The following is a 14,202-nucleotide window of genomic DNA, read 5'->3' as shown; positions in this document are numbered from 1 at the left end:
ACATGTTTCTAGAGCTAAGAGGAACATACGTGCAAACTTCACACCATCACACTCTCAAGTGTCTTCCACTTAAGCTTCTTAGCTAGGTAATGCAGTGGAGTCACATATCTCTGACAGTAAACGTTGCCTAACCTTTTCCTCACGTGACACGAACAATGGTTGCCGTGGATCTGCATCCATGGAAAACATTTATTCTTTAAAGTATTAACATGTTACATTTTCTTTGCTTGTTGTCTAAGAGCATCTGTTTCCTCCTGTTACCATCACAAGTAAACTCTGAAGATTAGCGTGAGTATAGGAAAGGGAGTTTAACATTCAGATGTGTCATTCTGAGAGCTCGTACAGATTCTCCATAAAAGCCATTATTCCATACTTCTTAAAGGCTGACAAACAAATTCTCCCATAACTCCCTTAGAACACAAGCTGAGGTCTATAGTGTGTCACCGGTGCCACGAGGATGTCTCCCAGCTTTCTGTGAAAGCTTTTTAGATGACATGTGCTAAATGGCTGCTCCAATCGCCATAAATGCTTCATTATCCCTGCAGCTACCTGTTTGTAGACAGGAGACCAAAAGAAGAGTTTTACAGTGTCCTAGTTCCTAGAATGATAGCAAGTACACACGCAGATCAACCTTGAGAGAAACAAAGCCTGAGTGACAAAAATGGTAAATGGCCTGTATTTGTATAGCGCTTTACTTAGTCCCTAAGGACCCCAAAGCGCTTTACACTACATTCAGTCATTCACACACTGGTGATGGCAAGCTACATTGTAGCCACAGCTGCCCTGGGGCGCACTGACAGAGGCGAGGCTGCCAGACACTGGCGCCACCGGGCCCTCTGACCACCAGTAGTGAAGTGTCTTGCCCAAGGACACAACGACTGAGACTGTCGGAGCCGGGGCTCAAACCGGCAACCTTCCGATTACAAGGCGAACTGCCAACGTTTGAGCCACGATCGCCCCCGAGGCACAAAGCAAGTAAAAGACTTGGAGGACAGTCAAAAGTTCTTGCTTTTACAAACTGCTACACTGGCAAGTTTAATTGGGTTACTGTGTCTGGCTGAGTGTAATTAGCTAATCATAACCACCCGTAAAGAAACTGGATTTAGTATATCTTTGGTTCACACGTTAAGCAGTTACACCCCATTTCAAAGCTAAATCGCTCCACACGTTATATATATCTTCCCACAAGAACACAAAAAGAGAACAACCTGAAAGGCAAGAAAAGTAACGAGAAACAGAGAGGTCAAGGAAGACTACAGCTGCAAAGGGTCTGGACTAAGCGATATGCCGACATTTACATACCAACAACAAGCCTAGACGGCAGACAAACTCACTAACAACAAGGCGTGACACGACCAAGACAAGAGCCACAACAGCCACTGCCACTGCAGAGGCTCCAACTTCCTTTAAACAACTACCGTGACACCAGCGCGCACCGCAGTGTCAAATGGCACATTAACAACTACACTTCGGCGTTATTTGTCAAACGTGCGCTATTTTTACTTGTGGATGTGAAGCTGTATGCCTGAGAAAAAGTGTGTGTGTGTGTGTGTGTGTGTGTGTGTGTGTGTGTGTGTGTGTGTGTGTGTGTTTCAGCTGAGTATTTTTGGAGTGTAGTGAACCCAGAGGAAAGTACAAACCAAGCAATAATTATACCAGCATTCTTGAAAGCAAGCAGTGCACAGGGCCAGAGATTCCTGTGCTCGCTCGTGTTTAAATGTGTGTGCACAAGTAAGTCTGTCTGTGTGTGTTTGCATTGACTAACCTCATGTTTAAAGACAAACCACTCAAAAGACAGTAAAGCTATTGAAATGCAAATTAGACATGCAAACACATGGTTGGCCTTCCAACCCCACGCCCCCCTCCAGTCCCCAGAAAAGGAGCTACGCGAGCCAATAAGTGCCTTTTGCTGGGATGCTATGCAGTGACACACCCTACTGGGCTAGAATGTGTGTCAAATCTATTTTACAGTGAGATAATGTGAACTTAGTGTGCCGAGGAAATAAAATAAAGACAGCAGCATTCACCCCGCAGATGGATCCGACTGAATAATATTTGTCACTGAGCTACATTGTGTCCATTCATTCACAGAGTAAAAGCAAGAATATTTTTGTCTTTTGTTTGGCCACAGGAAGTGGACAGGGGCATGGGGCATCTGGCACAAACATTCTTAACAATAGAGCAGCACCCACTTGCACTAACATGCATCTGGAAGAATCAAAAGCCGGATCAACAAAGCAACAAAAGGAATTTACAAGAATATCCCAGGAACTCAGGCCATAAAAACATCATCTTTAACCAGACCTCCTAGCCTTTAACATTTATGTTAGCTTCGATAGAAAAAGATTTGAGGGTGTATTTCAAATTTTTTCTTCACTCACTGTCCACCCTGGTTCCCTAGCCCTGATCAGGGAACTACCTCACTTCCCCTTCCTGCTTCCCTCACAGGAAGAAAGCTTAGCAGCGTGCAATGGCCACCGACCACTTGGCTGTGCAGCCCTGCCTTCATTTGTTCCAGACCAGATAATAGACGGGGAGGCAGCCAAGACAAACACGGGCCCCGGCGATTGTGTGTACTTACCAAACGTCCTCGTGGTTAAAGATGGCTACAAAGCCACTCTAAACAAATATCTTGCGGCACCCACTTAGAGCCTCAACATTGCAGTGAGAAAGCAGAAAAGAGAGTTTTATCACCCTGATAATGACCGCGTTATTCAGCACGCGTGTGCCAAGTCGGCTCAAGAAGGGATAACACATACAGAGTGAGTCAAAGGTTCAAAGCCAGTGGCACCACTCAAAATGCTACATGTCCTGGCAAGCTCTTTACATCCAGCTCACTTCACTTCTCATCATGTTCAGTCTAATTCCTGGAGGATTCATCTTCTTGCTTTTGAAGGAAACTTATTGTACACCACTCTATGAGAACTTTGTCACTTCGTGCCATTAATTCGGGGTGTGAATAATGATGCGATTCTCAACTGGAAAAGATAATTATGCCAAACGTCTCCCATGTTTGGCTGCTTCTTTTTTTTTAAGCCAGTTGCCACATGATAGGTTTGGCACACTGTGGCCACTACAAGTGGGACCACTGATGATTAGTGGGGAAAAATAGGCCTGAAGCCAAGTATGATTTTTGTTTGAAAACTAAACAGGACTTTGCTGCTATAATACTTTGCTCCGTTTTGAATTTCAGTGTAGGGTGTGTTGTTTTTTCAGCTTCTAAGAACAAGTCTGAGAACCACTGGCGAGGTGACGGGCGCAGAACTTGGATAATCATAAGTTCAGAACAGACAAGAACGTCTGAAAGGAATGAGGCTTTGAGGTGACTTCGTCTAGACTTTCCAACAAATAATAAATATTCTGACATAATTAGCCACATTGATTTCTGAATCTTATAACCAAAAAATGAAGACAAGTCAGCTCCACACTAATCCTCCTGACTGATATGAACAAGCAAAAACAACTCAGTGGGACACACTCCCTCTTGCTTGGAAAGATGAAGATGATTACAGAAGAACAGCAGATAACACAACTAATAAGATCCAAGCTGATGCTAATAGAGATTTCATATGGATCACGAGAATCTTTTCTCCTGCACATTGCCCAAAGCTAATCTGGTGAGCACCCAGTCAAGCTTTACCCACTTTCCCGAAGTATCAACTTCTAAAATTATCCACCACAGCTTTTCTTTGCTTTCCTTTTCCCTGCTCTCACCTTCATCTCCTGCGCTGTCTCTACTTATTTCAACTCTGCTCGCCACTTCTCTTCTCTCCCTTCCGGTAACAGGAAATTCTCACAATTGCCGACCACAGTCCCACCCCACCTCCCACCCCCAGTGCAGGAGGCAATGGGGTCTGGCTGGCTGAGTCTGAATGCTTAGCTCCAGTGGGAGTTTGTCAGCAGCAAGCAAACAAAGGATGCTGCTCCCCCACCTATAGCAAACTGGAGGTCAAGAGTCTCTATACAGTTAACAGTGATGCTGGGGCTTTGAAGCTGGCAGACTGAGAATAATGCTTGACTAACCACTGTTGTGAATTGAGGTGGCTTATCTTGAGTCATCTGATCACTGCTGAGTTTCCAAGTGCCCACTGCATAACAACCCAAAAAGCAGTCGTCAGATCCTAATGAAGTTCATTTCAGAGTGGGCCGTTCCAAAGAGACCGCAAAGTTGGTTTATATAGGTGATGTGATAAACCAGGCCAGACTGTGTGGCTGGCTCAGACGTAATAAGCAGAGCACCAGAGCCTGAATGCTGCCTTGCTTTTGTCCTTCACATAAGCACCGACAAGGATAAGCCTGTAAAAGACTAAAATTGAAATCACAACACACACATGTGAGAAAACCCAAGAACAACTGGACGTTGCAGATTTTTTAGCGTGACCAATGTAAAATCCCTCCTGTGCTCCACTAGTGGAATGTAAGGATGGACATTTTTTTTCTTTCCTGATGGGTATCATGTTTTGTGATTCCACTGTGGAGACAGCTGGTGCTCACAGAGAAGGCCTGGCTGTTGGCTAAGTGATACGGTGCCAGGAATATTACCATCTGGCTGTTCTCAAACTATATCCCACTGACACAAACAAAAAAATAATCAAGTTACTAACATGCTCCATTCCAGTTATCAACCACCAGCTGGCGCAGGCATGCAGGCACGGATCCACGAGCACATCCACATGCAAACACACGGCTGTCCCAGATGGGTCATCGCAGCGCTAACCCCAAAGACCCCCTGACGACAGATTTATGCTCACATGGAGGGCCCTAGCCCTGGATCAGGTGACCAGGCATATTCAAAGCTTCTGAGAAGCTTTCAGCAACCAGATGACAGTCTACCTGCCTGCACCCCTCCCCTCCCTCCCTCCCCTGATAGCAATCCATTAACATACAGATCCCAGGACAGCCCAGTACCTTCAGCCAAAGGAAGGTGAGAGCAACAGCGAACATATGACTTTTCTCACAGGACATGAAGAAAACAGCTGGATGTAAATCTTCCAGATAAGGTCACAGCTTCTTCCTGTTTCACAAAGGATCCAGATGAAGCATGTTTCCTTCATTTAGAACAACCCCAGTCTAAGGTGGTTTACCTCATCCCACATAGGCTTGAAAAAAGACAGTTAAAAAGAAAAGAAAATGTGGTCTCTTTTACACTTTTGACTGGATAGTCCTTCTATTCCTAGTTTGCATAGTAGAATGATATCAGCATTATACTATTCCTGGATTAGTGGTTACTGTAGATAAAGTTCATTCATCTTGCATCATAATGGCTGGAAATGAGTATATACTGTGTGTGCGTGCGCGCCTTTGAGCACGTTCTTAATGCCTTTATGGCTCAACTGAACCTCAGCGCTCATATCTGTTCCAAACCTCAGGCAGCTGATAAGAAGCCATGTGTTGGAACAAACGTTGAAAACGGCTGGGACAAAGGAGAAGCAAACAAATCAAGCTAAGCCTGACAAAACTAAACTGAAAACAGGACTTAAACAGCCACAAAGCACCCCCTCAATATCCCCCCTCCCCTGCTTTTCGCAAAAGGTCGGCCGTCAGGCAAAAGGCAGTTAAGCAAACTGGAGGCGATAGGATGGCACTACTGTCGCGGGCTGGTACTATACCCAGGATAATCTCAAAACCAATTCAATATCAATAAGGCTACTTGAAATAGGCACATTTTGGAGAAGGTTTCATCACCACTATCGATTCTAACAGTGAAGTGTGCGCTGCTCTGCTAGAAACTTCTCTTGGCTGAGCGCGTAAAAGGGTCAGTCTTACAGTAGGTTTTTGGTTATGTGAGAAAATAGTCCCCATTTAGTATTGTGGAGGTCACCGATAAACAAACATACGAACAAAAACAAGCAAACAATCAAAGAAACAACAACAAAAAACGGACATATTCAGAGAATTGTGAACAGAGGTCGGGACTCCGTACGCGTCAGGCTGTGAGAATTTCTGACAGTCCGCAGCGCTGCACCCCAAAGATGGTTTATCCAAAACCTCCACTCAAAGCTAAACCTGCAGTAAAAGTTTTAAATCTTAAATTCCGAAAATAACCTTTAAAAAGTGCACTTTTGGGAACTCTTCACTCCCCGACGAACAGGAAACCGCTTCACTGGACGGACACGTTATTCATACAAACTGAAAACCATCACTTATCTAAACGCAGTTCGGTGGATAAGAATGAAATGAACTTACGTGTCAGTATCATTTTTAAGGTCTCAATTCCACCATAAAACCAAACTCCCGGCTGCACTCTGGCAGGGTAGACAGTTCAGTCAGATCTACTCCACCGTTAGGACGAAGTCCGCATGATAAATCCACTGTAGATAAAACGCAAACTAGAGAATCGGGTGCAAATGTTCTCCGACCGTTGGGCAAAGCGGTAACTCCATAGTCCTAACTAATCTTGCTGCGGCAAACAGAATTCCACAATATTCAAATCGTCCCAACACCACACCGGACCTTGAATGAAGCGGTTCCCAGCAGGAATGTGAATGGAGAGAGTAAAGTGTGATTCAAGCTTTAGGAATGGGCAGCTCTGCCGTGGCTCCACCCCGCCCCCCCCTCACTCTGCTGCTCCACACCTGATAAGGAGCTGGAGACATGCAGATGCACTCAGAACAACCTCTGCAGTTCATAATGTGCAGGGACTGGAGTTTGTTTGACGATCAGAGACACAACTTTGTGTCCAAACGCACTAACAGTCACAAAGTGAGTTCCCCGCTACAAATGGCGACTTCATTCGATGATATCCGTTTCTAATTCATTTGCAAATGTATTTGCTCAGAACCGTAAAATATATTTTACAAATGTTACATGTAGATAAACTAAAGTTATTAACCGAGTTATATATTTTTAAAGACTTGCGTGCTCTTTTCAGCTGCAGGATCTCTCCCGCTTCTACCACTCCCATAAGAAGTATTTGACTTGTAGGTTGGCACCCAGTTTGCATATCATTAGAAACTAATGGAGACAACTGTGAGACTCTCTTTTGTGACGCGGGATTTAGTCTGAAAAGCGCAAGTGGTGCCTTGAAAAGAAGTGTTGCAGGTATGGTAATGGCTGTGTCCATGACGCGCCAGGCGCACGTACACCATGCTCAGGCTGACTGCAGTGACAACACATTTAAATTCCTGACCGCAGGGCACATAGGACGAGATACTGAGATAATAAGACTTACAGTTCACTCGTTTATGCTTGGTATACTTAGAAACAGCCAGTTGAGTGTTGCAGATTCTGCCACATGCTCCCATGTGTGGACTTCTCATCTTTTCCTAGATCTCGTCAACTCTGTTATTGCCATGGTAACTCACAGCGCTGAAGTGGTGCAAATAAAAAAAAAAGGGAGGCGAGTCAGTGGCACGGAAATATGTCTAATCCAGAGTTCGGACTGCCAGAAGGGGGAAAGGATGATGCAGAAAATCCTGGCTCTGTGCGCAGTCTGTCGCTGGCATTTATACCAGAACCAGCTGACGATGGAGTCACAAGTGATTCAGTCAGAACAGAGCCAGCCAACTACTGAAGTGAGCATGTTAGAGCCATATTGTTTTCATTTCTGATGGGTGATGAGAATAATTTGGAATTTTTGCCTTGAGTTTTCAGTTTTAACAAGAAGCAGTTTTTTTGTTTGTTTTTATCGCCCACAGAAGATTTCTAAACATTTAGTGTATGACTCGCAAAGACCGTCTATCATACATTTAGCACTGGTAATATGTCTAAAAGTCCCCAACACAAACATATTATTTCATTATATCTGGTCTTTGCAACCCTACCTCTAAAACTATAAAAAAGCGTGTATTGCTTGTGTTCTGCACTACTACTATTTGCTAAGTACTTTAAAGGCCTATCTTGTACTTACACAAATAATCAATAAAACAAGAGCAGTCCTTTATACATCCAACAAGACCTCCTATGTATACATTGAGTCACTAGCTCCTGAATTATGTATGGATTCAGATCCATTTGTGACATTTTTCTTGAAAACACAAAGACCACATTTCACACTTTTTCTTTTTTAAATTTAGTATGTATTTGGGAGGCTATATGATATGAAAATATTAGGTAATATGTCCAAATAATTTCCTGGATCCAGATCCGAATCAGTCTATGCAATCAAACTCCACCTTTGGCAAAATGTTCATGCCAAACTGTCAACAAGTTTTTGCGTAACCCTGTAATAAATACACACACCACACATAACCACCTTGGCAGGTATTAAGCAGAAACAATGGATTTTCTCATATGCCACATGTGTGTGATTGATGCTGCCCATAATGTTTATACAGTACTATCCCTCCAAAAACTCCTGTAAGTACTTGTTCACAAGCTCTACAAGAGAGAGTTACACCTTTTTGGTGAGTGATGGAATCCAGACATTAGTACCTTCAGAATGACTATAGCATACACTCACCTTATCAGGTACACCCATTCGACCGCTCATTAGTGCAAATATCTATAACTGTCAAGATGACCTGCTAAAGTCCAGACTGAGCATTAGACTGGGAAAGAAAGGCGATTTCAAGTGATTTTGAATGTGGCATGGTTGTTGGTGCAAGATGGGCTGGTCTGAGTATTTCAGAAACTGCTGACGTACAGGAATCTTTCTCTCTAGGGTTTAAAGAGAATGGTTGAAAAAGACAAAATATTCAGTGAGCAGAATGAAAGGAGCCAAAGTGCTTTGAGCCAACAGAAAGGCAACGGTATATAACACAATATGAGAAATCTTGAAATCTAGGTAAGAGCATTGCTGAATGCAAAACACACCTTGAAGAGGAACAGCAAAAGACCACACCAGGTGACACTCCAGAAGACTGGAAAAATGTTGCCTGCTCTTTATTGATTCCCAATTTGTGTTTCAACATACATATAAACAACAAGAGCCTGGTATCAACAGTTCAGGCTGCTGGTTATAGTTTCATGGAGTGGGGAATATTTTCTTGGCACACTTTGCAGCCGTCAAATCTGCAGTAACTGTGTGATGCTATCACGTCATTATGAACCAAAATCTCAGAGGAATGTTTTCAGCACCTTGTTGGATCTATGCCACAAAGAATTAGGGCAGTCCTGAAGAGAAAAGAGGATTTATCTCTGCTGACTTTTGGGGAGATGAAAATATCACATTTTCCATGTCCATTCACCATAACTATAAAATCTATGGTGATTCACGGTAGGGCAGTTTCGAGTGTTTGGAAAGAGCACAACAAGAAGCTCTTGGCCTCGAATCTGGTCGAGGCCTTTCTGTGTGTCCTCCCCAGGTACTCCAACTTCCTTCCACAGTCCAAGGATGGCAGTTAGTAGGTTAACTGGTAATTCTAAAGTGAATGTGATTGTATATGGTTGTAAGTCTCTCACTGTTAGTCTTGTGACAGACGTGAAACTTGTCCATGGCAACTGAGATAGATAAGCACCCTTGGTGACCTTGAATTGAATAAGTGGAAGAAAATGGATGGATGAATGGATAAAATTCACGGTGGTGGTGATCTGTGTAGTTTTTTTTTCTTTAAAAGAAATGTTTTAGCAATTTCTATTTTTAAACATTCCACATCAGATTTGTACAAACCCAAAACAACCCAAAGTAAAGCCAATCTAAGCAAAACATACGGGACGGTACAAGCAGTCATACAAAAACATAACACACTCATATAAAAGTTCCTGATCCTATCTGATTTAAAAACTGAAGCTGTTTTCACACATGATATCCGGACAATGTCGGGACAGTCAGGTCAGAACACGGTTTACAGTTGTCAAATACAGCACAAGGCTGGAGAGACTTTGCATCAGCTGCACTCTCACTGCAGGAAACAGTCCAGGTTAGGCGATGAAGCATAAGCATGCAAATTATGCAAAAAAGATCAGCGTGATCACTGATGCATGAACATCAAAATATGCAATTTTATGAGCTCATAATCTGAAGGAACATCTCTTGTGATGACTATCCTTAACTTGTTACCTGAAGGGAGGAAGAAAGCTAATTGGGATTACTAGTCTGTGTGCGAGATAGAGGAAAAAGAGAGAAAGAGAGGGGAAAATGATAGAAGAATAGAGAGAGAAAGCAAAGAAAGGGACAAAAAGATGAAGACAGATTGCCAAACAAGGCCAAATCCTTGAGCCACATAACCCGACCACCCAGAGGCTGCAACCAAACCCCTAACCCAAAGCTACACTTGCTTGAGATGGGGCAACAACCCTGCAAAAAAATGAGGGGGGTGGGGGTTAACACTCTCAAGTTGGTTTGTGGCGATAAATGCACAATAATGCAAGTTGTTGTTGATGTATGTGTGTGGTAAATTGTCAAGAGATCAGACAAGCAGACTGCCGCTGCTGCCAGTTGCTCAGGGGAAAATGAGTGTGTCTCTCTCAAGTGTCTACAATTTTCATTCATCAAAGCTCGTCAGAGTCAGGCGTTTGTTTGGCTTATGATTCAGATACAGATCAAATACACATAAGTATAATGAGGGCTTTGGACAAAAGAAAGGAAATGGGGAGATGCATCAGTGTTGCACCAGACAGACACAGCGGATTAGAGCCGGCATTATGTGTAACTACCCTTTAGCAAAGGAATTAGAAAATACAAACATTACATTTAAGGCGGGGCAGTTTTAGTGGATTATCTTGTATAACGTAGTAAATTTTAAAACATGTCCCCTAGTGGTTCATAGTGATAACTTCCATACTGAAAGAAAAATAAGACCATTTTTAAAAACAAAACAGACATCATCCAGCGTTTGTAGCTGGTTGTCTTAGGTGATGCTACTGTTGTAGGTTGTAAACTTTACAGTGTCACCTCTGACCCCGAGACACAGAGGGAGGGCCTGGAAGAGGGAAACGGGGAAAAGGAGGGTTAAAAAAAATCATAAAAAATGAGTTGAGAAGAAGAAGAACGACTCAAAGCCAAATATATCAAACAGCAAAAAGCTTGAGAAAAATGAATGAAACTATTTCCCTTGCTGTAGAGACATGGGACAGCCTCGGGGTTTACACTCAGTCTTTTGCCATTCCTAACCCCGAACAGAAAGGCCAAGTGAGGGTCAGTGCAGGGAGGTGTCAGTCCAACTCACACATACACAAACACCCAAAGGCCATGTCAAAAAAGATTCACATAACAGATAACCAAACTGTGGGTTTGCAAAGGTCAATGAGGTCCACTGGAATCGGCAAAAAACTGAAGTTCTGTATTTATGACGGCACCACTTTGTCAACTTATTGTGTGCCTGTCATGTGATCTATTCATAAGCAAGGTCGAGGTAATGCATTTGCTTCTAAATTGGATCTACACAACTGTGAAGTTGAATCCTCTGATGGCAAGTGTTTGTCCTCTGCATTTCACTGATACAAAATGAGTTAAAGACTTTGAGACACAGAGAGATATAGTGCCATGAAAAAGTATTTGGCCTCTTCCTGATTTCTTTCTTTTTCTTTTCTTTTTGCATATTTATCACACCTGTATGTTTCAGATCATGAAACAAATTTTAATATTAGCTCTACCTTCCTGGCCCTGTGTGAAGGAGTAATTGCCTCCTAAACTTAATAACAGGTTGTGCCGCCCTTGGCAGCAAGAACTGCAATCAAGCATTTGTAATAACTGGCAGTGAGTCTTTCACATGTGCTGGAATTTGGTCGTATTCATTGCATAATTTTTATAATTCAGCTGCACTGGAGGACTTTGGAGCATGAACAGCCTGTTTAATGTCATATCAAAGCATCTCAATCTGATTTAAGTCCAGACTTTGACTAGGCCATTCCCAAACCATCATTTGGGGATTGTGGGATTTTTTCTTTGTGATTCAGAGGTGGATTTTATGGTGTCTCTCAGATCATTGTCCTGCTGAAAAGACCCAAGTGTGCTTGAGCATAAGGACATGTACAGATGGCTGAACATTCTCGTGCAGGATTTTCTGGTAGAGCACAGAATGAATGGTTCCATCAATTATGGCAAGTCATCTGGATCCTGAAGCAGCAAAGCATCCCCAGATGTTTGCACAATCACCACCAGGTTGGACTGTTGTTATGATGTTCATTTTATAAGATGCTGTGTTAGTTTTAGGCTAAATGTAACGAGATTCATACTTTCAGAAAAGTTACATTTTTGCAGTTCATTGGATGTCGTTTTGGGTTCTTTTGTGACCTCATGTGATTTTGGTAGGCTGACCACTCCTGGCAATGTTCACCACTGTATCATGTTCCATGCTCACACCATGGTTCAACAGAGTCCCCAAGCCTTTTGCAACCCTTTCCAGACTGATTGATGTCAGTGACTCAATTATTTCTCTAGATCATGCTTTTTGACATCTTTTAGCCTACTTCACTTTGTCATACAGGTTATATTTCAGTGATTTCTTGTTAGTGAAACTGAACTAAGCTTTCCAAAAAATGTGGTTAATTGTTTGAAAATGACATTCTGTATTTACTTGCATTATCTTTGTCTAATATTAAAATCAGTTTGATGATCTGAAACACGTAAGTGTGTCAAATACACCAAAAACTTAGAAATCAGGAAGGACGAAAATACTTTTTCATAGCAATGTATACAGAAGAGTTATGGCGCTTAGGTGGGGTGGATGATCTTTTCATAACAGGAATCTCCAGAAATAGCTCATTCAGAGTCTTGGGGATCAACCCAATGAGACACTGATTAGAGAAAGAGAAAGAATGAGAGAGAGAAAGGGAGAGCGAGCATATGCTTCCATACACACAATGGCCGGGAGGAAGTGTGAGGAGACAGAGGCTTGGACCAGCACTCACACAAACACACACACAAACAAAGGAAGTGTGAAGCAGACAGTGGACCAAATGCCTTGCCAATACCTTCTCCGGGCTTTGATGGACTGACCATGATCACAATAGAGGCAGGAGCTAGTCATACACACACACTGACACAAACAATGGATCTCTGCACAGGCGACTAATACTTTGTATTTTCATCCATAGGGTGTGTTTAAAAAAATATACATACTATGGTGGATCCAGTTATCCCTTTGGTTTTACTTGTACATCACAGCAGAAGGAGTGTATTTAGATTATGGAGGTACAAAAACCTAAAGCAGGAAGAATGAACTTTTGAAGGAGGGCTGCTTAAGATCTGTATTGTGCAGGGATAATGGGCTTTTAAGCTCCACAGTCTTGCATGCGGTTTGTTTTGCACGTCCACTTGAGACCACGTACTTACACACATATCGTATCGAAGGTTTTCAGAACATCTCACATTTGAGATAACAGTTTCAAGACTTTCGTTTATACATCACACATTTGCACATTAAGTCACAAAGCTACAGAAGATCCAGTCTTGGCTAGCATCGATGGGCTAACTTGGGATCTGGAAAACAAGTTCAGGCCCAAATTAGAGATGTACCGATCTAAAATCTGCCAGGTTTGCGACTGGTGAAGGATTGGTCAGCCTCACGTATGCCTGATTACGAGCAGCCCTTTTTATTCATGTCCAACATGCATACAACACTGCAGGTAAATTATCACATACATACAGTAACACGCTAACATGTCCTTAGCAAGGAAGCTCTTCACTGTGATCTAGAATGATCCAGCGACGTAACGTAGTAACGATACGTACAGTTAATTTATGAAATTACTGTAAAATTATGCAAATACTTGACATTTGTTTCATTACATAATTCTGTTGCACATGCTTAGGTAAAATATGTCCGGTAAAGGTTGATGTAGAGCAACTCATTTTTTAGTTGCTTTTTTGTTCCTCTTTCCAGTAGCAGAATATTTTGTTGTCAGTTATTTAAGTGAGAGGTGATCTTGTAACTTAGATCAGTTTGGTGGAAACTGTAAAGTGTAATAGTTTCATTTATATTTATATTATATTTTATATTTTATAGATAATATTTTGCATTGGAGAAAAGCCATTTTTGTTGCATAAACTGCTGTAGTCATAGCTCTGAGAAAGAGAACTTCAGCATTGGCAGGGCAGACTTTGGAATTGGGCAAAGAAAATTGCAATAATTGCAACTCTAGTCCAAATTATTTCCAGCCTGATTCGATTTTAATTTGGGGATTTGTCATATTGAGCCCAAGATTCAGGTGCTTGTGTTAAAATACAGATCAAATAACAAAGAGGCTGAATGATGATGATGAATAAGTAGAAATTTAAAACTATACAAAATTTATAAAACTTCAATTGTAGCCCAGATCTGTTCAGATTAGCCTGACTTTTTATAAAGCTTAAAAGTGTGCGTGTGTGTGTGTGTGTGT

At 42.2% G+C, this 14,202-nt stretch overlaps 1 protein-coding gene across 3 annotated transcripts in view; it reads right to left on the bottom strand.

The window, feature by feature from the left end:
- Positions 1–14,202, bottom strand: part of dlc1 (DLC1 Rho GTPase activating protein) — a 54,693-nt gene that overhangs the window by 16,789 nt on the left and 23,702 nt on the right. Inside the window, exon 1 of one of the 3 annotated variants that reach the window (XM_005741085.1) lies at positions 6,187–6,498. The exons of the other annotated variants lie outside the window; for them this stretch is intronic. Within the exon in view, the coding sequence (XP_005741142.1) occupies positions 6,187–6,199 (13 nt within the window). The 5' untranslated portion in view covers positions 6,200–6,498. Of the gene's footprint in view, positions 1–6,186; positions 6,499–14,202 lie in introns of those variants that run through there. 3 annotated transcript variants of the gene reach the window in all.

The sequence above is a fragment of the Pundamilia nyererei genome, unplaced genomic scaffold, assembly GCF_000239375.1.
Source record: "Pundamilia nyererei isolate P.nyererei 1_Seehausen unplaced genomic scaffold, PunNye1.0 scaffold00107, whole genome shotgun sequence".
NCBI lineage: Eukaryota > Metazoa > Chordata > Actinopteri > Cichliformes > Cichlidae > Pundamilia > Pundamilia nyererei.
Note: the sequence above shows the minus strand (reverse complement) of the source record. Positions and strands in the feature narration are given on the sequence as shown.